Consider the following 26,695-nt stretch of genomic DNA (forward strand, 5'->3'; position numbering starts at 1 on the left):
AAAAAGTCCTGGAGTGAGGATTAAGAAAAAAGAAAGTGCAACCCAGGTACCTGCCCTTGACTGGGAATCAAACCCACAACCCTCCTGTCCAAGGGTCGACACTCTAACCTGAGTCAAACTGGCCAGGGCTACATATTTCATTTTTAACACTGAGAAATAAAATGAAGAAACAAAAATGCTCCTAACCCTACGACTCAGACAAAATCCCTGTTCATATTTTGAAAAATAAAAGTAATACATGTGCATAGTTAGAAAATGCAAAGTATACAGGAAGATACAAAATGATAAGTGAATGTCATCCATTCCTCCTATCCCTCTTTTTTTTATCCTCACCTGAGGACATTTTTGCATTTTTTTGTTCAGACAGAGTGGGAGGGAGAGAGAGAGAGAAACATCGACATGAAAGGGACACATCGAGTGGCTGCCACCCACACGACCAACCAGGGCCGGGGACAAACTGCAACTGAGGTATGCGCCCCTAGTGGGAACCGAACCCAGGTCTCTTTGGATTGTAGGCCGACACACTAACCGCTGAGCCAAACCGGCCAGGGCCTATCCTTCTCTTAATTTTAATTTTTCTAATCACTGCCTATGCAGCTGCCATGACACATTGATAAGCCAGTCTATATACTTAGTCACCATATCACACTTGCTTTGATTTTCTAGGGAGTAAGTAGTGGTCAGTAAGTGATGAAAAGTGGTAAGAGGACATGAGAGACAGTCCAGAATGCCAGCAATACTATTTGTCAGGCTTGTATTACCAGTACTATAGTTCATCTTCTTCTATGGACAGAAAATAATTTATTCAAGCTTGTAGAAATTGGTGTTCATGTACTCCATTTCCTGTAAGATTGGTAGTTCTACTTTGTGAAAATTTTAGAACTACTGTAAGAAATACACACAAACATGCACTGTGTGTTTATTATTGGGCAATAAGATATAACAGTAAAAAGATCTTGCCCTCCCTATGTTTATAATCTTATCAGGAAATAAGACGACAGAAGATATTTAATATATGTTCATAACAATGCTAAATTAAATTTCTACTCAAAACCACAGGAGAAAAAATAGAACATCATTTTTGGCATTGTTTAAATTCCAGAGTAATTTATCTCCTACACTCCAAGGATCTCAAAACTAATTAAGTTCATATTTTGTCCTTCATTCTTAAAGAGGAGGGAGGGAAGGACTGTGTTATTAGCACATTTTGAGTGTCAAATGGTAACAACATAACAAAACTTTTTCCCATGAACTTAGAAGTGAAGTGCATTAGCTTTGAGCATGGCTCCTTAACATATGTTCTTGAGCCCCGCTGGTGTGGATCAGTGGTTGAGTGTCATTGACCCATGCACCGAGAGGTCACTGGTTCAATTCCTGGTCAGGGCACATGCCTGGGTTACAGGCTTTATCCCCAGTGGGGGGTGTGCAGGAGGCAGCCAATCGATGTTCTCTTATCGATGTTTCTCTCGCTCCCTTTCTCTAAAAATCAATAAAAACATATTTAAAAAACAAACAACAATAACAAAAAATATATATCTTTGAACAGCTAGGAAAACATAATAATGATTTATAACATAATAATGATTTACAAACTCAGATACAGAGTATGAAGAAAATAACTGACTTTATTTAGGAGACAGCTTCTGTTTTCTACCTCCACAAACTGCTTCTCCTATTTCCTATATGACATAAACTCTAATCTAAAGGAGAAATTACCTTGTAAATATGTTCCCAGAACACTATGCATATGAATAATCTAGTTTCAAATTCAAAATGCATATTAATAATCTACTTCATTAAGTAATTATTTCATCAAACACATACCAAAACATTTTTTTAAATAAATTGTGTTCACTTCTGAGGAAGGGAGGGTAACACAGAAACTTAATGAAGTTGTCAGAAGATATAAAACATTTTGGGAAGGCAACTTAGTATACATACAGATCCTCTCCTATACACACTCACACACAAAAAACCTTTAGATGTTTCATATGCCAGGGTTTCAGAACCTTTTCCTCTTGGTGTGCTAAGAGGAGACTGGCTGTTAATACATAAACAGTTGATAAGGGAAGAAGAAAGCAAACCAAAATAAGAATAAGCCATTTTTTCTTTCTTTTTTTTTTTTTATCCTCACTCGAGGACATTTTTCCATTTTTTATTCAGATAGAGCTGGAGGGAGAGAGAGGAAGTGAGAGAGAAACATCAACGTGAAAGGGACACATTGAGTGGTTGCCACCCACATGACCCCAACCAGGGTCAGGGGCAAACTGCAACCGAGGTACATGCCCTTAGCGGGAACCGAACCCGGGCCTTTCTGAACCACAGGCCAACGCTCTAACCGCTGAGCCAAACCAGCCAGGGCAAGAATAAGCCATTTTTAAAAATAGTGAGGTGGGGTGGGAGGGAGTGGGTGAAATGGGTGAAGGGATTCAAAAGTACAAACTTCCAGTTATAAAGTAAATAAGTCATGGCAATGTAATGTACAGCATGGCGACTCTAATTAGTAATACTATATTGCATATATGAAAGTTGCTAAGAGAGTAGATCTTTTTTTTTTTTTAATCCTCACCCAAGGACATTTTCCCATTTTTTATTCAGATAGAATGGGAAGGAGAGAGAGAGAGAAAGAAACATTGACATGAAAGGTACACATTAAGTGGCTGTCTCCTGCACAACCCAACCAGGACTGGGGACAAACTGCAACCGAGAAACGTGCCCTTAGAGGGAACCGAACCTGGGTCTCTCCAGACCGCAGGCCGATGCTCTAACCTCGGAGCCAAACTGGCCAGGGCTTTTTTTTTTTTTAAAGAGAGTAGTAGATCTTAAAAGTTCTCATCACAAGGGGGAAAAAAAGTCCCGTTATGATGTATAGTGACGAATGTTAACTAGACTTACTGTGGTGATCATTTTGCAATATATACAATATCAAATCATGTGGTACATCTGAAACTAATACAATGTATGTCAATTATATATTAATAACATTTTAAAAAAAATAAGCCCTGGCCGGTTTGGCTCAGTGGTTGGAGCGTCAGCCTGCAGACCAGAGTCCCGGTTTCAGTTCCTGCTGGGGGCATGTACAAAAAAATAAAATAAAATAATAATAATAAGCAGGCCTGGACAGTGTGGCTCAGTGGTTGAACATCAACCCATGCACCAAGAGGTCACCGGTTCGATTCCCAGTCAGGGTACATGCCCAGGTTGTGGGCCAAATTTCCAGTAGAGGGCATGCTGGAGGCAGCCATTCAATGTTCTCTCTCAATGATGTTTCTGTCTCTCTCCCTCTCCCTTCCTTTCTCTCTAAAATCAATAAAGAAAAACATTTTTTATAAAATAATCAGCAGCAGCCCAGGCCAGCATAGCTCAGTGGTTAGAGTGTCTGCTCACGCACCAAAGGGGTGCAGGTTCATTCATGTCCTGGTCAAGGGGACATACCTGGGTTGCAGGTTCAATTCCCACATGGTCGGGGCATGTGCGGGACAAAACCAATCTATGTGTCTCTCTCACACTGATGTTTCTGTCTCTGTCTCTGTCTCTTCCTTTCACTCTCTCTAAAAAAAAAAAATCAATGGAAAAAGTATCGTTGAATGAGAATTAACAAAAAATAATAATCATTAGAAGAAGAGCCCCAGCCAGTTTGGCTCAGCAGTTAGAGCGTTGGCTCTCAGACCAATGAGTCATGGGTTCAATTCCCGTCAAGGGCACGTACCTTGGTTTCAGTTTGTCCTGGCCTTAGTTGGGTCATGTGGGAGGTAACAAATCGATGTGTCTCTCTCACATCAATGTTTTTCTCTCTCTCTCTCTCCCCCTCCCACTCTATTTGATGATAAATAGAAAAATATCCTCGAGTGAGGATTTAAAAAAAGCAGCAGCAGCAGCAGCAGCAGCACAGCAGCATAAGTGTTATATACATCTTCTCTGGACCCTACCTTCCCCTAGCACTTATGTACAGTGTAAGCATTATTAAAAAAAAAAAAAAAGCCCTGGCCAGTTTGGCTCAGCGGCTAGAGCGTCAGCCTGCGGTCCACAGAGACCCGGGTTCGGTTCCCGCTAAGGGCATGTACCTTGGCTACAGTTTTTCCCCGGCCCTGGTTGGGTCGTGTGGGTGGCGGCCACTCGATGTGTCCCTTTCACATCGATGTTTCTCTCTCTTCCTCTCTCTCCTTCCCACTCTATCTGAGTAAAAAATGGAAAAAAAAATGTCCTCGGGTGAGGATAAAAAAAAAAAAAATACTGCCCTGGCCGGTTTTGCTCAGCGGTTAGCGCATTAGCCTGCGGTCCAGAGAGACCCAGGTTCGGTTCCCGCTAAGGGCACGTACCTCGGTTGCAGTTTGTCCCTGGCCTTGGTTGGTCATGCTGGTGGCAGCCACTCGATGTGTCCCTTTCACATCGATGTTTCTCTCTCTCTCTCTCTCTCTCTTCCCCCCCTCCTTCCCTTCCTCCCTCCCTCCCTCCTACTCTATCTGAACAAAAAATGGAAAATGTCCTTGAGTGAGGATAAAAAAAAAATACTGGTTGCATATACTGTCATTTAAAAATACTTTCATTGTATTCTACCATTGTATTTGAAGCTGAGGATGAAAATGAAGGGAATAAAATAAGGAGATTCAGGGTAAGAGCTGTTTGATCCCTTTACCATCTTCTCCACTCTACGACCATGAATGTTTGTCCCCTCCCTCCATGGCAGAATTTTGGAGGCCTGTTTTCTTTTTTTTGTTTTATCCTCACCCGAGGACATTTTTCCATTTTTTGTTCAGATAGAGCGGGAGAGAGAGAGAGGAAGAGAGAGAGAGGGAAACATCGATGTGAAAGGGACACATCGAGTGGCTGCCACCCGCACGACCAACCAGGGCCGGGGACAAACTGCAACCAAGGTACATGCTCTTAGCGGGAACCGAACCCGGGTCTCTCCGGACCGCAGGTGGACGCTCTAACCGCTGAGCCAAACCGGCCAGGGCTGGAGGCCTGTTTTCTAAAAGGGACAAAATAAATGGTCTCTGGACTGGGGAACACAAAAGACAGTTGTTGGTGGGAATACAGTACTAAAAACTGAAAGGAATTCAGTGAACATATATACAATTAAAGTACAATGCAGCAACCCCCATCAATCCTCTTCACCCCTTCACCTCATCTAAACAGTGATTGTAAGACTCTACCTCTTGGTCCTTGATAATGATATGGAGAAGTTGCTCAACAATAGAAACAAAAAGTTCACCCTATAGTAAGGCCCAAAGGCAACCAAACTATGCAATGAAAGCTTCTACTTTAAAGCTTCCCACTTCCTTTTTTTTTAATGTTTCTTCTTCACTGATTCGAGAGAGAGAGAAACATCGATGAGAGAGAACACTGACTGGCCACCTCCTGCATGCCCCTCATTGGGAATTGGGCCCACAACCTGGGCATGTGCCCTGACCCAGAATTGAACCGGCTGACATCCTGGTACATGGGTCGACACTCAAAGGCTTCCCATTCTTAATCACGAGCAAACATCTAATTATTACTCGACATCAGAGGAAAACATTAAGAGAGGAAAACAGGGAAAAGCAACTCTAGGGGAAAGGAAACAAAGCATCAAGGAAAATTTGTTGAGAGAATAAAATAATATTATGAAAGAAACATTCAGAGAATTAAAAAGACCTCCTAGAAATGAAAATAAAATAGTAAAAAAGAAAAATTTAATAGAAGATAAAGAAATCTTCTAGCCCTGGCCGGTTTGGCTCAGCAGTTAGAGCGTAGGCTTGCGGTCCAGAGACACCTGGGGTTTGGTTTCTGCTAAGGGCACGTGCCCTGGTTGCGGTTTGTCCCCGGCCCTGTTGGGTCATGCAGGAGGCAGCCACTCGTGTCCCTTTCACATCAATGTTTCTCTCTCTCCCTCTCTCTCTCTCTCTCTCTCTCTCCTTCCCACTCCATCTGAACAAAAAATGGAAGAATGTCCTCAGGTGAGGATAAAAAAAAAAAAAAAAGAAATCTTCTAGGAGCTAGAGCTAAAGAAAGAGACAATTAGAGAACTATTCCAGGAGGTCCAACATCAACAGGCTATTGGCAATCAAGAAAGAGGATGAAGACAGCCCTGGCCGGTTTGGCTCAGCGGTTAGAGTATTGGCCTGTGGTCCAGAAAGACCCACGTTCGGTTCCTGCTAGGGGCACGTACCTCGGTTGCAGTTTGTCCCTGGCTCCGGTTGGGTCGTGCAGGTGGCAGCCACTCGATGTGTCCCTTTCACATCGATGTTTCTCTCTCTCTCTCCCGCTCTATCTGAATAAAAAAATGGAGAAAATGTCCTCGGGTGAGGATAAAAAAGAAAAAGAAAGAGGAAGACATAAGATTTAGCAAACAGCCCTGGTCGGTTTGGCTCAGTGGCGGTCTGAAGAGACCCGGGTTCGGTTCCCACTAAGACGTACCTTGGTTGCAGTTTGTCCCCGGCCCTGGTTGGGTGGTGTGGGTGGCAACCACTCGATGTGTCCCTTTCACTTCGATGTTTCTCTTTCTCTCTCTCCCTCCCACTCTGTCTGAACAAAATATCATGTCCTCAGGCGAGGATAAAAAAGAAAAAAAAAACGCCCTGGTCGGTTTGGTTCAGCAGTTAGAGCGTCGGCCTGCGGTCCTGAGAGACCCAGGTTCGGTTCCCGCTAAGGGCGCGTACCTTGGTTGCAGTTTGTCCCCGGCCCTGGTCGGTTGTGCGGGTGGCAGCCACTCGATGTGTTCCTTTCACATCGATGTTTCTCTCTCTCTCTCTGTTCCTCTCTCTCCCTCCCACTCTACCTGAACAAAAAATGGAAAAATGTCCTCGGGTGAGGATAAAAAAAAAAAAAAAGAAAAAAAAGATTTAGGAAACAAAAGAGGAAACACACGAGAGAAGCAGAGTCGCCAGGTAACTAGGACTATCCCAGGACAACAGCTGTGTACATAGAGCAGCGCCTATCCAGATTGGAGCAGTGTAACTCTGACATACTGAAGGCTTTCATAACCAAGATTTCTGTTGCCTGCCATTTATCCTCTTTTCAAAGATAAGTACATAGTGCCCAGGTGTGCCTGGCCATCAGCTTCTCTTGACTAAATGTTGGTGAATTTCTTCTCAAAGTACTCACTTGCCTAATGAACTCAGAACACTCATTTCACCCCACAGAAGTGTTTGTTATCTTAAAATTGTACACAGATCATACTCAATTTAGGAAATACCACAGAATTGCTCACTCCCTCTGACCACATTTCTGCCAATGTCCAAAGCCTGTTAAATGTCCAAAGCCTGGTCCACAATGAAGCCCTGCCCAAAACAATTTCCAGGAATAAGTCTTGACTTTGTTTATTCCTTCCACAGAAGAAACTCTGTGAAACTCAGGAAGCTGAAGCTAGTATGGTCCATCGATCCCTGGGGATCCCTGAGATCCTTTTAGGAGTCCAAGAGGTACAACTATATACTTAATAATACTAAAGAATTATTTGCCTTTTTCACTGTGTTGACATTTGCACTGATGGTCCAAAAGCAATGCTGAGCAAAACTGCTAGTACCTTAAAACTAATCAAGGCAATAGCAGCAAATTGTAATAGGCCTCATATTCTTCACTACTATATAATTGAAGTTAAAAATAATGCCAGCTTTAAGAATGTCCTTGATAAAAATTATTCATTTTAATAACTCTCAACCCTTTAGTACATGTCTTTTCATTATACTGTGTGATAAAATGATAAGTATGCATAAAGCACATACTTAAGTACAATGGTTACCTTCAGGAAAGGCACTTGTGTGATTGAGTTGTAAGCTGAACTAGCTAGTTGGTTTTTTTGTTTTGTTTTCATAAAATACCATTTTCAAATGAAAGACTGAATGACAAACTATTATTAATGCTTAGATATTTGACAGATATTTTCTCAAAACTGAATAAAGAAAACAAAGCCTGATAGTATGCATTGTCAGTGATATTAAGTCAAGCTTTCAAGACAAAATTAAAATTTTGGAAAATATATCCCCCAGAATAAGCTTGATAGCTTCCCAAGATTTAAAGACTTCCAATAAGATCAGTAGTGGTATTAACAAATGTTAATACTAACAAAAATAATTAATTTTAAACTATAATAAAATGTGTACACATATATCCATGTAGGGAAGGTCCTAGAGGCCCTACTGTAAGTTGATGGATATAAATCCCTCATTTTATTTTTAGAATAAAAAAAAATAATTCTTTTTCAATACATCTACATAACTGTTAGCTAACCCAACTGTAACAAAATTCTCACCCCATCTCAGAGAGACTCTACCTTAGAAACAAACTCATTTTACATTCAGAAGCTTTACTTTGTCAAATGGCACTGAGTGGACTATAATTCAATAAACCAAATTCTTATATGTATGTTTTGTAAGTAACTAAGAAATCAGTATTACATTTGAAGAAGAAATGGAGGAGACAGAGAATGAGAGTGTTTGTTAAATATATAACTGTGAATCATTTACATTTTTTCTAAAATCCATATTATGAATATAAATTTTTGTTAATGTACAAATTCCAAAATTTAAAGCATTAGAGAAAAAAATCTTAGTAGCATAGAACACAATTTTTTTTTCTCATATTAGTGATCAAAAGGACATTTCAGTTTATATTTCAGTTGACTACTGGCCAATTATAATTTCCATAGCAACTCTCACTTTGATATTCTCTAGTAAATTTAAGCTATATTTAATTTAAGTTAAATTTAATTAGCTTAATGATAAATTTACTTAATTACATTAAATTAAATTTAAGTTATGCTTGAGTTAAGTGATGCAGAAGGTTGGAGAGAAAAATGTTTCCAGTAAAAACCTGTGGAGTTATTGTATGTTATTCTCATTGGCCATATGAATATTTCCTTTTTTTTTTTTTAATGTATTTTTTTTTCTTTATTGATCTTAGAGAGAGAAGAAGGAAGAGGGAGAGAGAGATAGAAACATCGATGAGAGAACATCGACTAGCCTCCTCCTGCATGCCCCACTGGGGATTGTGCCTACAACCTGGGCATGTGCCCTGATTGGAAATCAAACCGTCGACCTCTTGGTGCATGGGTTGATGCTCAACCCCTGAGCCACACCAGCCAGTCTGGACATGTTCTTTAGGATTTGTCACCAGGCAACTACAATCAACTTGATTTACTAAATTGTTAATAAATAATCCCCTCAAGAATTAACTCGGTAATGAAACTATGAATTTATGAATAAAGTACTGACTGCCCTCTGGTGTTCAAACTAAGGATTTTACTGTAAAGTAGATGTAATGTAAAGTACACTCCCTTATGGAAAAAAAAGCCAAGGACCTAAAGAAGTCATTTAGGGTCATTAAAATCAAAGGAAAAATTCTGATTTTGCAAGGTGTTCAAGAATAGTCTTCGTGCCCTGGCCGAATGGCTCAGTTGATTGGAGCATCATCCCATACACAAAAGGTTGTGGGTTTGCGTCCCAGTCAGGGCACATACGAAGGTCATAGGCTCGATTCCCCAATTAGGGCACATACCAAGGTGGTAGGCTCGATTCCCCAGTCAGGGCTCATAAGGGAGGCAACCAAAAGATTCTCCTTCATATCATTGTTTCTCTTTTCTCTCTCTCTTCCTCTTTCTCTAAAAATCAATAAAATAAAATAAAAAGCAAAAAGGAAGTTTTCTCAAAGCCAAGACAATAGTTATTAATCTGAGCTATCTGATTACTTGTAAAAGTAGGCCAAAGTAGCATGAGTAAAATATAAACTTGGTAACATTTTTACTACACTTCTTCAAGTTACACTGGCATAAAAGGAGATTCAGATTTATCCTATTTGGTAACAAATGACCAAATGCTTGACTCAAAATCTTCCTTCAGCATGCATGCTGAGGTTAAACAAGGAAAACCGACTCTGGTTCCTTTTGTGCTCTACATATTTTAAGTGGGAAGTACTTCCTAACTAGACTTCCTAGTTTATAATTTTTTAATAATTGGATATCCTAGACTATATCTCCCTGAAATTACAGTCAATATGAAAGTAGGGTTCAATACACAGTAACTGCCATTTTAGTCAAAAAGGTAGATATTAAATCTTTGTGTATCGAGATTTATATTCCCTTAACCATCTGTTACATAGAGAATTTGAATTTTCTTATTTTAACTTACCACGTGGTTCTTGTTTTGTTTGAATTAACTAACATTCTAGAGCAGCAGCTCTCAAAGTATGGTCTGGGGACCACTAGGAATCCCTAATAGCAAGATTAGAATTATTTTTTATAATAATTCAAAGAGGTTATTTGTCTTTCCACTCTCATTATCTTCCAACTGTACAGTCAATTTTCCAGAGAATACATGGTTTTGTTTTCTGTCTTTTTAATATGTTTTTATTAATTTTTGAAAGAGAGAAAGAAAGATAAAGGGGGGCGGGGAGGGAGAGTTATATGCCTGGCCAGTGTGGCTCAGTGGTTGAGCATCAACCCATGCACCTAGAGGTTGCCAGTTCTATTCCTGGCAGGGCACATGCCCAGGTTTTGAGCCCAGTCCACAGTGGGGACATGCAGGAGGTGGCCAGCTGATGTTCTCTTTCATTGCTGTTTCTGTCTCTCTCTCTCCCTCTCCCTTCCTCCCTCTTTAAAAATCAATAAAGAAAAAGTTATTTATATAGTATATAATGGGTTTACTAATGTTATTTTAGATGAATTAATATATTCAAAATTTCTGAGTTTTAATTTGTAATATTATAAATATCAACAAATATAAGACATACAAATAAAGATCTTTGGGGCCCTCGATTTCCCATATTTAAGAGTATAAAGGGATCCTGACATCAAAAGTATAAGAACCACTAATTGAAAGAGTAGCATACTGAACATGAAAAAAATTAATTTATTCTCAAAGCTTTAATGGAGGTGAGGATAAAACACAAATATCATGTACTAAGAAAAATGTAGGTGATACTCACCAAATGGATCTTCCATGCCACTATTAACCAGTTTAGAGAGGTAGGGTATAGTTTCTAAAAAGAAAAAAAGAGTAAATAATATACTTAAAACATAAAATCCATCATCTTTAAAAAAAATAAACCCAGTTCAATAACAGTGATTATAGTTTAAAATTGGAACACTATAGAAATGTACAACTTATTGTGAGAACATTGCCAACTGGGATTTATTTTTAAGAGGTTGAAATACAGATTCATAATATAAAAATATCATAAAACATTTAAGGATAATTTTTATTTTAAATATATCATTCACAGTTTCCTCAGAAAATTCCCTTTCCAAACCCCATCTTGAATTTACCAGAGTATAAGAGAAAAATCAAAGTTTCATATTACAAAAAAATATCTCCCAAACTCACATAAGCACCTGAGCAAGTATATGAGAATATCTTAGAAGGAAGGAATTGGTTTGCCTAAAGAAAGTAGAAGTTATTTTAGATATAAGAGGATGGTTCAGTAAGTTCTAAGTTTAGAATGATCAAATATGAAAATAAAGCAAAAAAATTTTTTGAAAGAAATTTGACTAAGTATAGTTACCCAGCCTCCCTCATCCTTAATTAAGAGAAGAATCAAATCTGCCCAGTCTTGCTTCTTATCTCTTTCATGGATTGGATCCCAACGGCAATCCCCATAAACAGTCTGAATACTAAACACCAATTCAGAGTGCTTTTCAGAGAACAGTACCTACTAATAGTTGGTGCTACATCTGATCTGAGAAAATTGGAAATATGTGGTTTTGGAGTTGAACTGCTCACAGACTAGATGGCAATGAGGACTCCATCACTGGTGGTGGGTGTAACACAGATAATCCCTGGCACGAGGTACTGATCTAATTCTTAAACTTTCACCAGTGGTGAATAGTGATTTTCTATCTGTGGAAAGAAATACTGTAGTGATTAGATGTATCAGGCAAGTGAACAGTAAAGGGGAAATAATAACTATAATGACAATGGGATCGAATGGCTATTGTTAAATTCAAATAATGCTCTAGAAAAAGATAACAAAAAGCTAAAAGTGATTAACACCTTAACCCCTTGAGACTACAAAAGTGGCCCTATAAGAGCTACTATAGAGCTAGCACCTTCTTCTCACTTGAAGATAATACAGAGGACTCCCCAATCTGCTCTGTAAAGCAATGCCCCCTCAGAATCTGCTCCCTCCATGCCCCTTCTTCGCTTGTAGGCCTTTAACTTATAGTAAGTTAATGCTGTGTCTGATAAGATCAGAAAGGAACTATATAACCTAAAAGAGCTATAAGACTTAGCCAGCATGTACCAGAGGAATACAAATGTGACTGAATTCTGAGGGTGCTTGAACATGAGGACTAGAACATAAGATTATAAAGGGAGAAGTGACTGATCATTCTCCAGAGATATAAGATTTAACACCCTGGCAAATACCTTAAGATATGGTATGAACTTACTATAACTAGGATGGTCCCTAAAAGCTGGAAAAGTGATAATCCATGTTAAGTAACAATGCCAAACGGTGGAGAAAGGGATTTAAAAGGCCCAGGGAAGTAGGCTTGTTGAAGTGGTCAGAAAAATCCATCAAAAGATTATGTTCCTTGGAATAGCTGGAAGGATATCAAAAAGAATGTGCCAGTGAGAGGGCACCAGGTTATTAAGAAGTTCTCCTCCACAGGAGAGGTTGTTACACAACTAACCTCACTGATAGCAAAGGTGATGACCGGACTCTGAAACAAAGGAGACCAGTTCATGGTACTTAACTGTTAGAAGTCCCATGTACCAAGAGATTGTTGGTTCGATTCCTAGTCAAAGCACAAGCCTGAGTTGCAGGCTAGATCCCCAGTATGGGGTGTGCAGGAGGCGGCAACAAATATTTCTCTCTCATCGATGTTTCTCTCTCTCCCTCTCCCTTCCCCTCTCTCTCTAAAAATCGATGAAACTATTTAAACAGCCCTGGCTGGTTTGGCTCAGCGGTTAGAGCGTCAGCTTGCAGTCTGGAGAGACCAGGGTTCGGTTCCCGCTAAAGGCACATACCTGGGTTGCAGTTTGTCCCCGGCCCTGGTTGGGTCGTGTGGGTGGCAACCACTTGATGTGTCCTTTGCACATCGATGTTTCTCTCTCTCTCTCTACCCCTCCCTCCCACTCTATCTGAACAAAATATCAAAAAAATGTCCTAAGTGAGGATTAAAAAACAACAACAATTTAAACAAACAAAAAAAGAGTAATTCTCTATCTATAATGTTGACATAAGAATGTCCAAACCTGGCCCTGGATAGGTAGGTAGCTCAGTTGGTTAGAGTGTTGTCCCAATACAATCTCTGGTCAGGACACATGCAAGAATCAACCAATGAATGCATAAATAAATAGAACAAATCAATGTTTCTCTCCCTCCCTCTTTCTCTCTAAAATCAAACATCCAAACCTGTAGAAAATTTTATGAGTTTATTTCAGTTAAAACTGATGACAATGGCAGGGAAGCAAGATCTCAAATGTTCCAGAGAATAACAGTTTGCTGTTTGTTTCTTTTATGCATTTGGAAGTAAGGAGGGATTATAAGGAAGATTACATGAAGGTGGAAGAAAACAAAGCAGGGATTGGATCAGAGGAGAGCTAAGATTATGTGCTCTCTTTCAGGGGACTTAAAAGAGAATTGCTTCTGGCATTTCAAAGGTGTGTTAACCTAGATGCACAAGAACAATAAACAGGGCTTGCTTAAACCCTTTCACTAAAGAGGGGGCATGACTACCCACCACAACCTGTCCAGTTAGGAATTTATGGTCAGATCACTCTGTGAGGTTATTTTCAGTTAGATTTATCACAGTGCCCCTTTTTCGTCCACAGTAACACCAAAAGAAATCAAGAACAGAAGATCAAGATAATGAGGGCGGTTACCCCAATAAAAAATCAGAACCCAATGTCCAGTTTCTGGACCTGGGCCAGTTCCTGAACCTGAACCCACTGATTGAAGGAGGCCAGGTACCCAGGAGAAAGGAACCAGTAACACCAGAGCAAGTATAACAATTTCCTAAAAAACCTATGTCTCTAAGACCCCATATGCCATAGGTCTCATGGACTTCACACTCAGAAGGCCACTGCATTTGAAATTTAATGTTCGCCGTCTTGAAATTTTTTCGTTCTTTTTAAAAAATATATGTCTTTACTGATTTTTTAGAGAGAGAAAGGGAGAGAGAGAAACGTCAATGTAAGAGAAAAACATTGACAGGCTGCCCCCTACTGGGGATCAAGCCCACAACCCAGGCATGTGCTCTGATCGGCAATTGAACCCGGACCTCTCAGTCCATGGGATGATGATCAATCCACCGAGCCACACCAACCAGGCTTGAAATTCTTTTTTTTTTTTTAACCTCACCTGAGGACATTTTTCCATTTTTTGTTCAGATAAAGTGGGAGGGAGAGAGAAGAAGAGAGAGAGAGAGAAACATCGACATGAAAGGGACTCATCAAGTGGTTGCCACCCGCACAACCCAACTAGGGCCGGGGACAAACTGCAACTGAGGTACGCGACCTTAGCAGGAACTGAACCCGGGTCTCTCTGGACTGCAGGCCGAAGCTCTAACCGCTGAGCCAAACTGGCCAGGGCAAAATTCTTTTTTTAAATCCTCACCCGAGGATATTTTTCCATTTATCTTCAGATAGAATGGGATGGAGAGAGAGAAAAACATCGATGTGAGAGAGACACATCGACTGGTTGCCTCCCACATGACCCCAACCAGGGCTGGGGACCAAACAGCAACTTGGTACATGCCCTTAATTGGAATCAAACCTGTGACTCTTTGGTCCTCAGGCTGATGCTCTAACTGCTGAGTCAAACCAGCCAGGGCAGGGTTTGAAATTCTTAATAATAATTTTACCTATACATTTGTGTTCTGTAAGTGAAGTGTGATGCAGAAAATAAAATATGTGTTGTGGGCTTGAAGCCTCAGCTCACACACACGATCCATCTCCTCCTGTTTTCCCAGGCAGGGGACTCTTGGCCATACCCTCTGGTCCCACCTGGCCATCCTTTCCCTGCCTGGGCTGAAAGAACCATTGGCACTTTTGGTGGGCAATTTCTCTTGCTCATTCTCAATCCAGGAGTGTTGGGCACACAAATAATGTAGTTGGCTCTCCTTACGGACATTCATTAGGGAAACAGGAACACTAATGTTTTGAGGACAGGTTGACATTGACATCTGGAGTCTGGACATTGACATCTGGAGTCTGGAAGTGTCATCATGGACTTATGAGGATCAGGAAATAAACTGAGTCCTGGCTCAAGATCCAGCTCACAATGGGCCCAATGGGTCTGTGGACCTCCTGGTGGTCACTTTCCTGGGCCCTGAGCATATAATTAAAAAAGACATACTTGGAAATTAGTACAACCTCCTTCTTAAAAATGTTTTACTTTGAGAGTATGTTTAGTAAAGCTGGGAGAGTGAAACAAAGAAGGGTCTAGGACAGAAGAAGCAACTGGAAAGAGCCTAGGCTGCTTTGGCTCTCTAGAAACTTCGTGGGAAAGAAGTGAGCCAAGGTGGGACAGCTATTAGCTCACTGGAAATTCAAAGAAGAGGGGGCCTTGGAGACAAGTTCAGGGGGTTAACTTGGGACTAACTGCTGCTGCCGACTGGTCCCCTGGATGCAAGTATCACGAAGACCCTTAGAGTTTAGGAGAAAGAAAATTCACTCAAAAAGGAGATTCAATTGGGTGTGCTCCAAGGAGGGCGTGCCAGTGCAACCCCCATTTTGAGTCCTTGGCATGTGAGATATGAGTTATCATACTGAGAAGGCCAAGTGAAAGAAAGCTGCTAAAAGCTACCCCACACCACATGCTAGGATGATAAAACAAAACAAAACAAAACAGTATTGTATCCCAGGGTTAACGGAGGGAAAGGTGACAGAAATGAGTGCTATACTTCTAGAGTATACAGGATTTACCAGTGTGGTCACTGCAGAATCCAGACAAATACTAGAGAAAGGTAGCAGATTAGCACAAACTCAATCTAACAGTAGTCTCACAATTGAGGCTGCCTGTTTGGTGACCATGGAACATCTAAAATGCTGGATATAGTATCTTTGCTAGAGCAGATTAACACAGGAATTGAAGAAATAAACTTTTTCTTTTATCCCTATAAGAAAATAGCATCAGAAACAACTCACATTCACACAGAATAGATTGCAACATACATTTACAGGACTATGTAAATTTTACCACCCTTTCACATAGTCCTAAGAGATATGGATCATTTGGACTTCCTGCAGAAAATCACACTAACCCACTATATTAAGAACATCATGCTAATTGGGCCAGATAAGCCACAGGTTGATAGCACACTGAAGGCCTTGTCAGGACACAGGCACTTCAGCAGGTGAGAGATAAATGCTACAAAGACTTAGATACCAATTACATTCATAAAATTTTTATAGTTCCAGTAGTCAGGGGCTTGATAAGACATGCCATTCAAGTAAAGGCATCCAAATAAATAATTGAATCTTGTATCTTCCACAATTAAGAGAGAAGCATAACACCTGAGAATACTGTTCTGGCTTTATTCTGGGTGACACCAAAAGTTGCCACTTTCGAGAGTATCCAGAACAGAAAAGGACTCTGCAGGTCTAGTTAGTGATGCAAATAATCTAACAGATCCTATGATATTATGGCAAGTCCCAGGGGGAGAATCATTACAGAGATACCTGAGGTTCTAAAGCAAGGCTATTCATTGCTGTAGAAAACTGTATGCTTTTTGCAAAACAACCGGCATGCTAATGGGTCCTTGTAGATGGGAAGCACCTGACTATGGGACACCACGTGACCATTTATCCAGACTCACCCATCATCATGACCTGGTTCTGTAAGACTCACCAACTCATAAGGTTAGGTGGACCCAGCAACAATCCAGCATAATGAAAGTGATACATCCACGTCAAGCACAAGTAGGACCAGATATCTCAAGCGTTAGCAGACAGCACAAACCCTCATATCATCTGCCACTGTTGCACAAGCACCACTCCCTAAGCATATACCTTTGGCCACATGGGGGCCTGTAGAGCCAGCTGACAAAGAAAAAACCCTCACCTTTTCCACAGATGGCTGTATGTGGGTACAAATAAAAAAATGTAGTAGTGCCCTGGCCAGTATAGCTCAGCGGTTAGAGCATTGGCCTGCAATCCAGGGAGACCTGGGTTCAGTTCCCGCTAAGGGCACGTACCTCGGTTACAGTTTGTCCAAGGCCCTGGTTGGGTCGTGTGGGAGGCAGCCACTCAATGTGTCCCTTCCACGTCGATGTTTCTCTCTCTCTCTTTCTCTCCCTCCCTCCCTCCTACTCTAGCTGAACAAAAAATGGAAAAATGTCCCCAGGTGAGGATAAAAAAAAAATGTAGTGGCTGCACTACAGCTTTACTCAGGGGAGAGCATTGAAAGAAAGTGCTAACGGAAACCCCTCCAATGAACAAAGCTTTAGGCAGTACATTTGAATGTCTACTTTGTGTGGTTTGAGGCTAGAATATAGACAAATGTCCTGACATATTAGTCAGGGGGGTTTAAGAAAAAAAAAATTAGAGAATTGGGGCAAGAAAGTCTTAGGATATAGGCATGTAGGGGGTTACAGGCATAGACACAACACAACATTTGAGATCTCTGTATCATAGGTTAAGTCATCAGAGAACAGCTACCATAAGAGAGGCACTAAACAATCAAGTAGACAATGACTCGACCAGTTTTCATCACCCATCTCTTGCCATGGCCTCCTAGTGCTAACAAAATGAGTATATGAAAGGTGATGGAAAAAAAAAAAAAAAGTCCTGGCCAGTTTGGCTCAGCGGTTAAAGTGTCAGCCTGTGGTCTGGAGAGACCCAGGTTCGGTTCCCGCTAAAGGCACGTACCTTGGTTGCAGTTTGTCCCCGGCCCTGGTTGGGTTGTGTGGGTAGCAGCCACTCGATGTGTCCCTTTCACATTGATGTTTCTCTCTGTCTCTCTCCCTCCCACTCTATCTGAACAAAATATCAAAAAATGTCCTCGGGTGAGGATTTAAAAAAAAAAGAAAGATGATGATGGTGGCAGAGATATACACTGTGCATAGATTACAGTATGAATTCCCACTTACCAAGGAAGCCTTAGCTACTGATGCCACCAAAGTCCAATGACAAACAATAGATACAAACACTAAGCTCCCAATATAGCACAATCTTTTTTTTTTTTTTTAATCCTCACCCAAAGACATTTTTCCATTTTTTTTTTAAAAAAAAGAGTGGGAGGAAGAGAGAATAAGAGAAAGAGAGAGAGAGAGAGAAACATCGATGTGATTGGGACACATCGAGTGGTTGCCACCTGCACGACCCAACCAGGGCCGGGACAAACTGCAACCGAGGTACGTGCCCCTAGTGGGGGCCGAACCCAGGTCTCTCTGGACCGTAGGCCGACGCTCTAACCGCTGACCCAAACCGGCCAGGGCTCTTTTAAGGAAAACAACCAGCCACTTGATGGCAAGATGACTATACATACATTACATCCTAGAAGATAGCACTCTCCTCATAAAATATTACATAAGTTGGTGCTTCAGCTGTACCTGATTTTATCAGGCCATTCCAGTCCTCTTTTAGTTTAGCAGCTTCTAGAGATGATACTATATATGATGCCACCACTAGATTCCATGGTCCCGGGCCCTCTCCTGTACTTACAACGTAGGTCCCCTGTCATGAAATTATGTTATATGGGATGATGCTCATTGATAGATCAAACATTTCCTAAACTCTTATGCAGTGTTCACTGCACAGCCACAAGAGCAGGAAAGGCAAACTTACACCCAGAATAGGCCCTATTCCTTCAGGAATAAATTGTTCACTTTTCCAGGGTAGAAGGGGCCAAATACAGTTGACCCTCGAACAACTTGGGGGTTAGAGGCACCAACCACCTGCAGAATTGAAAATCCATGTGTAACTTAAGTAACAGCTTTTCCTATACACAAATTCCCAACCTCATATCTAAAATACTTTAAAACAACCACAAAAGTATAGCCACTAGTCTAATACTGCCAAATGGTTTTTTTTAAGACCATGTAAAAATTCAACTAGATTACAAACAAATGAATGCTGACAGCCCTGCCGGTGTGGCTCAGCTGTTGAGTGTCGACCCAAGCACCAAGAGGTCACTGATTCAATTCCTGGTCAGGACACATGCCCAGGTTGTGGACCTAATTCCCAGTGGGGGACATGCAGGTGGTGGCCAATCAATGTTCTCTCTCATCAATGTTTCTCTCTCGCTCTCTCTCTCTAAAAGCAATGAAGAAAAAATATTAATAAAAAGAAACAAATAAAGACCTTAAAAAAAAGAAAAAGCAGCAAACCCCTGCTAGGTGAATGGGTACAATCTCAGTTTGCAAAAACTAGAAAGTTGCTGCCATCATTAAAAAAATGTCAGGACAAGAAGGAAGAAAAGGCAGTCAAGTCCTCAGACACCACCCCTCTTTTCCTTAATCCTGTATGCTCTCCATCCTCTTTCCAAATACTATTCTATATCCTCCACTACCACCTCCAAATTCTAAAAAATCTCTACAAAGTTCCCTTCTGGCTCTGCAAATTCAGAAAAAGATAAGGAAATATATTGGTCATTTTCTTATTCTATGAAAGCACTAATTAGATATGAAACTAGTCAAACAACAAATCACCTAAGTTACTTATCAATTGTTAAAAATCTGGTTTTATATAAATATTGCTTTTAACTAAACAATCACAATACAAGGATATGCTATGTCACACAACATAAACAAAAGAGGATTTACACAGGACAACTGACTATAACGTTTTTACTACCTAATCAAAAACATGTTTTTTCAGCCCTGGCCAGTTTGGCTCAGCGGTTAGATGTCGGCCTGCGGTCCAGAAAGACCCGGGTTCCGTTCCTGCTAAGGGCACGTACCTTGGTTGCAGTTTGTCCCTGGCCCTGGTTGGGTTGTGCGGGTGGCAGCCACTCGATGTGTCCCTTTCACGTCGATGTTTCTCTCTTTCTCTCTCTCCCTCTCTCTCCCTTCCGCTCTATCTGAACACATTAAAATATCAAGCAGCCCTGGCCCTGGCCGGTTTGGCTCAGCGGTTGGAGCGTCGGCCTGCGGTACAGAGAGACTCGGGTTCGGTTCCCGCTAAGGGCACGTACCTCGGTTGCAGTTTGTCCCCGGCCCTGGTTGGTCGTGCGAGTGGCAGCCACTTGATGTGTCCCTTTCACATCGATGTTTCTCTCTCTCTCTCTTCCTCTCTCTCCCTCCCACTCTATCTGAACAAAAAATGGAAAAATGTCCTCGGGTGAGGATAAAAAAAAATATCAAGCAGCCCTGGCCGGTTTGGCTCAGCAGCTGGAGCGTCGACCTGTGGACCATAAAGTCCCAGGTTCAGTTCCCACTAGGGGCATGTACCCCCCCCCAAAAAAAAAATCAAGCAGATTTTACAATAAAATTTTAGAGGCATATCAAACATTTGTCAGTCTGGTTTACATTTAACTGGTAGCTGTGACAATGTCCATAAAATCTAAAGCAAATAATAAGAAAAAGTATTTCAGTTTTATTTTATATCTGCTCTCTTATAAAAGCCTTGATCAACAGTTTACCTAACAGATATTTATTTATTTATTTATTATTATTTTTTTTTTTGTATTCAGATAGAGTGGGAGGGAGAGAGAGGAAGAGAGAGAGAGAGAAAAATCAACGTGAAAGAGACACATCAAGTGGCTGCCATCCGCACGACCAGCCAGGGCCGGGGACAAACTGCAACCGAGGCACGCGCCCTTAGCGCAAACCAAACCCGGGACTCTCTGGTCCACAGGCTGACGCTCCAACCGCTGAGCCAAACCGGTCAGGGCTATTTATTTATTTTTATAATCCTCACCCAAGGATATTTTTACATTTAGCTTCGGACAGAGTGGGAGGGAGGAGAGAGAGAGAGAAAGAGAGAAACATTGATGTACCACCTGCATGACCCCAACTGGGGCCGGGGACAAACCACAACCAAGGTACGTGCCCTTGGCCGGAATCAAACCCAAGACTCTTTGGTCCGCAAGCCGACGCTCTAACCATTGAACAAACCGGCCAGGGCTACCTAACAGATATTTAATGCTCCTGTAGCTAATGGCAGCCATATTTCTGGTGGTATTATTAGTGTATGAGAATTGTGAAATTCATCTATGCCCTTACCAGCTTTAGCAAAATCCTTCCTATGTATTAGTTACTCAACTTTAATAACTGTGGCTAGATCAATCCAGTGAAAAAAACACAGAAGCTACAAGCTAATAACTTCTGATATAAAAGCAAAAGTGGTTCATTTCAATCACCCTACTAAAAGCTTTCATTCTTTGTTTCACTTTGAGTGTCCAAGATAGCCTCAAGTAGTAAATACAGATATAGTGAGTCAACAGATATAAACCATCAAGTCATTCTTTGGATGGGTAAGAATCTTTATTAAAGATTTTCTTTCTGCCTTTTGTATTCCTTTTTATGCTACTTCCATAATACTAGAGCCGTGTTCCTCAATATAACCTTCTTCCTCTTGAGAAACTGAATATATTTACTCAGGCAAAAACTAAAGAACAAAAATTTACTGGGTAGATGGTTTTGATTTTAGTTCCAAAACAAAACTCAACAGATTTTGGCTCCATCACAATTCTGCACTCAATCAAAATACATAATGTGTAAAAACATTATCAAGATAGTGAAGCCAATTTACATTGGCAGAGAAGGGACAAATAAAGTATTATTTCCATTTATTCCTTGGACTTGACTTATAAGAACATCATTAGAGAAATAAACACAATTAAACAATGTGTCATCTGCTCTTCCAGAAACCTACAACTGTTCATAGGTGCTACTACCTTAATATAAGTAAATACTGCAATCTACCTGTATCTTTATTATGTCACCAGAGAGCCCTGGCCAGTTTGGCTTAGCGGTTAGAGCGCTGGCTCGCAGACCAGAGTATCCCAGGTTCAGTTCCTGCTAGGGGCATGTACCTCGGTTGTGATTTGTCACCGCCCCATGTGGGTGGCAACCAGTCAAAGTGTCTCTCTCATGTCGATGTTTCTCTCTCTCTCTTATCCCCCCTCTCTCCCTCCCACTCTATCTGAAGATAAATGCAAAAAAGAGTGCCTCCTCCCCCCCCAAAAGAACTAAAACAAAAAAGTGTCCTCGGGAGAGGAGGAAAAAAAGATAGTATTATGTCACCAGAGAATCTACCCTTTGACTAGACATTGGAAAGTCATAGAAAACCTGTAGTTTCCTGCCCTTGCCGGTTAGGCTCAGCGGTTAGAACGTTGACCTGCGGTCTGGAGAGACCCGGGTTCGGTTCCCGCTAAGGGCACGTACCTTGGTGCAGTTTGTCTCCGGCTCTGGTTGGGTCGTGTGGGTGGCGACCACTCGATGTGTCCCTTTCACATCGATGTTTCTCTCTCTCTCTCTCTCCCTCCCACTCTATCTGAACAAAATATCGAAAAATGTCCTCGGGTGAGGATAAAAAAAAAAAGAAAACCTGTAGTTTCCTAAAATAACTTTCTTTGCTATTTCTGCACTATATTTGTTAATATTCTGCACAGAAATTTGGAAGCTACAAATAGAATGAATTCATGACTTCATTTGTTTTTGCCTTATCACAAAGAAAATGAAACATTATAAAGAAATTTACAATCATGCTCTTAGTAAAGATGAAGTTTTACAGCCTTGGCCTGTTCGGCTCAGCGGTTAGAGCGTCGGCCAGCGGTCCAGAGAGACCCGGGTTCGGTTCCTACTAAGGGCACATACCCTGGTTGCAGTCTGTCCCCGGCCCTGGTTGATCCTGCGGGTGGCAACCATTCGATGTGTCCCTTTCCCATCAATGTTTCTCTCTCTCTCTCTCCCTCCCACTCTATCTGAACAAAAAATGGAAAAATGTCCTCGGGTGAGGAAATAAATAAATAAATAAATAAATAAATAAATAAAAAGTCTGTTCAAAAAAAGTTACACTCAAGAAAAGTTTACTTTTTTTTTTAATCCTCACTAGAAGATATTTTTCCATTTTTGTTCAGATAGAGTGGGAGGGAGAGAGAGGAAGAGAGAGAGAGGGAGAAACATCGACGTGAGAAGGACACATCAACTGGTTGCCTCCCCCACTACCCCAAACAGGGCTGGGGCCGAACCGCAACTGAGGTACATGCCCTTGACCGGAATCCAACCCATGACTCATTGGTCTGCAGGCCAATGCTCTAACCACTGAGTTAAACCGGCTAGTTTACTTTTAAGCACAAATAATCAATATCTAACATATTACTTAAGGGTCAAAACATAAAAATGGGACTAATTTCCCTTCCAAAAAAAACTGTGACCTCCTTCTCTCCTCCTTGTAAACAAGGTCCTTCTGTTACCACTAGAGGCATGAATCATTTGTTTATTTATTTTATTTTTTTGTTAATCCTCACCCAAGAAGACTTTTCCATTAATTTTTAGATGAAGTAGAAGGGAGGGAGGGGGAAAGGAAGAGAGAGAGAGAAACAGATACATCAACTGGTTGCCCCAAATGGGATCAAGGATTGAACATGCAACCGAAGTAGTGCCCTTGACCTAGAATCAAACACGTGACTCCTAGGTCCCTGGCCGATGTTCTAACCACTGAGGAAACCGGCCAGGGCTGAATCATCTATTTAAAATAGAGATGTATTCCTGGCCAGTTTTGCTCAGTAGTTAGAGCATTGGCCTGCAGTCCAGAGAGACCTGGGTTCTGTTCCCACTAAGGGCGTGTACCTCGGTTACAGTTTGTCACCGGCCCTGGTTGGTCATGCGGGTGGCAGCCACTCAATGTGTCTCTTTCACGTCAATGTTTCTCTCTCTCCCTCCCACTCTACCTGAACAAAATATGGAAAAATGTCCTCAGATGAGCATAGAAATAAATAAATAAACAAATAAATAAAATAGAGATGTACATTAAAATGTCCATACTAGCCCAGCCAGTGTTGCTCAGTGGTTAGAGCGTCAACTCTCAGACCAGAGAGACCTGGGTTCGGTTCCCATTAAGGGCACAGACCTCAGTTGCAGTTTGTCCCTGGCCCTGGTTGTGGTTGTGTGGGTAGCAGCCAATCAATGTGTCTCTCTCACATTGATCTTTCTCTCTTTCTCTTTCTTCCTCTCTCTCTCTGGCTCTTTCTGAGGATAAATGCAAAAACAAAACAAAACAAAAAAAATGTCCTGGATGAGGATTAAAAAAAAAAGAATTAAAATATCCAGTCTGGCCCGACCAGTGTGGCTCAGTGGTGGAGCATCAACCCATGAACCAAGAGGTCGCCAGTTTGATTCCCGGTCAGGGCACATGCCCAGGTTGTGGGCCCAATCCCCATTGGGGAGCATGCAGGAGGTGGCCAATGGATGCTCTCTCTCATAAATGTCTCTATCTCTCTCTCGCTCTCCCTTCCTAGGGCACGTACCTTGGTTGCAGTTCGTCCCCAGCCCCAGTTGGGGTCCTGCAGGTGGCAACCAATCAATGTGTCTCTCACATCTATGTTTCTCTCTCTCCCTGCCCCACTCTGTCTGAAGATAAATGTAAAAAAAATATCCTCGGGTGAAGATTTAAAAAAAAGGAAGGAAGAAAGGAAGATAAAAAAGAGGTCATCAGACATTAAAAGGCCCTATGAGGCAGAAATTATGATCCTGAACTTTGGAGTCAAAATATATCTGGGTTCCAGATCTCTTCCATTATTTATTTGGGACCTTTAGGGCATTTAGTTCCTCTCTCTGGGCCATAATTTCGTCAACTGTCAAATGGGAATGCCCACCAACTCTACAGAATTTTTGCAAGATTAAATAAAATAACATACATAAAAATACATAGATCGCCCTGGCAGGTTTTGCTCAGCGGTTAGAGTGTCCACCCACAGATCAAAGAGTCATAGGTTCAATTCCCAGTCAAAGGCATGAATCTCGATTGAAGGTTTGATCCCTCGGCCCTGCTGGGATCATGCAGGAGGCAAATGATCGATGTGTCTCTCTCACGTTTCTCTCTCTCTCTCTCTCCCTTCCTTCCTTCCTCCCACTCTATCTAAAAATCAATGGAAAAATATCCTCAGGTGAGAATTAAAAAAAAAAAAAGTACATAGATCAGAGTCAGGGTACAGAATAAGCAGTTGGTAACCACTTCAATTTTAACTTCTATCACTTCCAAATGTATCTTCTACCATCCTTTCTTCATGTTTCCTTTTCAAGACTCACCTCTCCATGAGCTTTAGATTCTATTTCTTCCCATGGCTTCTTTATTATCTCCCTTTCCTCTTGTGCAAATCTTTTTTTTGTAATCCTCACCCAAGGATATTTTTCCATTGATTTTTAGATAGAATGGGAGGGAGAAAGAGAGAGAGAAACATCGATTCGTTGCCTCCCGCATGACTCTAAAAGGGGCTGGGGATCGAGTCCATGACTCTAACTGCTGAGCCAAACCGGCCAGGGCTTGTGCAAATTTTTAATATCTGTCTCTGATATTTCCTTTACTTCAGACAAATAAAACCTCACCCATCTTTTAAAAGTAAAAAAACAAAAATAGGCCTTCTGCCCTGCCTTTTTAGCATTTACTTTCTAAACATGTCTCCTAAACTCTCTAACCTATGGTGAAGATAGCAAACAATTACCTTTCAAAACAGATCAGATCATGTTAATTACTTGCTTAAAAACCTTTAATGATTACCAATTCCCTAATCACAAGTCTGAAACTATTTTTTTTTAATCCTCATCCAAGGACATGTTTGCTTGCTTGCTTGCTTGCTTGCTTTCAACTTTCTTTCTTTCTTTCTTTCTTTCTTTCTTTCTTTCTTTCTTTCTTTCTTTCTTTCTTTCTTTCTTTCTTCTTCATTGATTTTAGAGAGAGAGGAAGTGAGAAGGAGAGACATCGATGAGAGAAACCATTGATTCGCTGCCTCCTGTATGCCCCCCCCCACACTGGGGATTTGGCCCACAACTTGGGTATGGGCCCTGATCAGGAATCAAACTGGCACGGGGCGAGGCTCAACCACTGAGCCACACCAGCAGGGCACATGTTTTCATTGATATTAGAGAGAGAGGAGGAGAAAGAGAGCAACATAGATCGGTTGCATCCCATACACGCCCTAACCAGGGATTGAACCCACACCTGGGTATGTGACCTGACTGGAAATCAAACTCGTGACCCTTCGATGCATGGGAGACACTCCAACCAACAGAGCCACATCAGCCAGGGCAAAAGCCTGAACTTTTTAGTAAAGTATTCTGAGTCCTTCTCACCGTCTAGTCATCAATGTTTTCTTTCACCAGCCATTGTAATTCTTCAGCAACTCAACCCCAGGGGTCCAGAGACCCCTAAGTATTCCACAACTTTCTAAAATTACATGCATGCTTGCTTATTTGTAGTTTTTCTGGGCTGAAAATCTATTGCTCTTCTCAACTTTTCTAGAGGGAGTATCTGAATAAAAAAATGTTAAAAACCAACTGCGATACCCTCTAGCCATACCAGGCTACTTACTCACTCTTCCCCAGACACACACCTTATACTCTCACATGTCTTTTCCTATGCTCAAGCTGATCCTTCTGACTGGAATACCTTAATAGTAACTGGTCTAACTGATGAATTCTTATTCATCCCTCAAGAACAAATTCCAAAATAATTTCCTCTGTAATCCCTTCCTTCACTGTCTACTGAAATAAATTAATTCAGTTCCTTACCCATATTATAACACACCTCTATTTAACACCACACAGTAAGTGTTGTCACATTGCAACCAGGAATCAAACCAGTGACCTCTTGGTACATGGGTTGATGCTCAA

The 26,695-nt window shown here is 41.3% G+C and overlaps 1 protein-coding gene across 2 annotated transcripts in view; it reads right to left on the bottom strand.

Annotated features, from left to right (window-relative positions):
- Positions 1 to 26,695, bottom strand: part of PHACTR4 (phosphatase and actin regulator 4) — a 103,211-nt gene that overhangs the window by 72,105 nt on the left and 4,411 nt on the right. For both annotated transcript variants that reach the window (XM_036256903.1, XM_036256902.1), the window contains exon 2: positions 10,903 to 10,956. In XM_036256903.1, coding sequence (XP_036112796.1) covers positions 10,903 to 10,918 — 16 coding nt within the window. In that variant the 5' untranslated portion in view covers positions 10,919 to 10,956. The remainder of the gene's footprint in view (positions 1 to 10,902; positions 10,957 to 26,695) is intronic.

The sequence above is a fragment of the Molossus molossus genome, unplaced genomic scaffold, assembly GCF_014108415.1.
Source record: "Molossus molossus isolate mMolMol1 unplaced genomic scaffold, mMolMol1.p scaffold_m16_p_12, whole genome shotgun sequence".
NCBI lineage: Eukaryota > Metazoa > Chordata > Mammalia > Chiroptera > Molossidae > Molossus > Molossus molossus.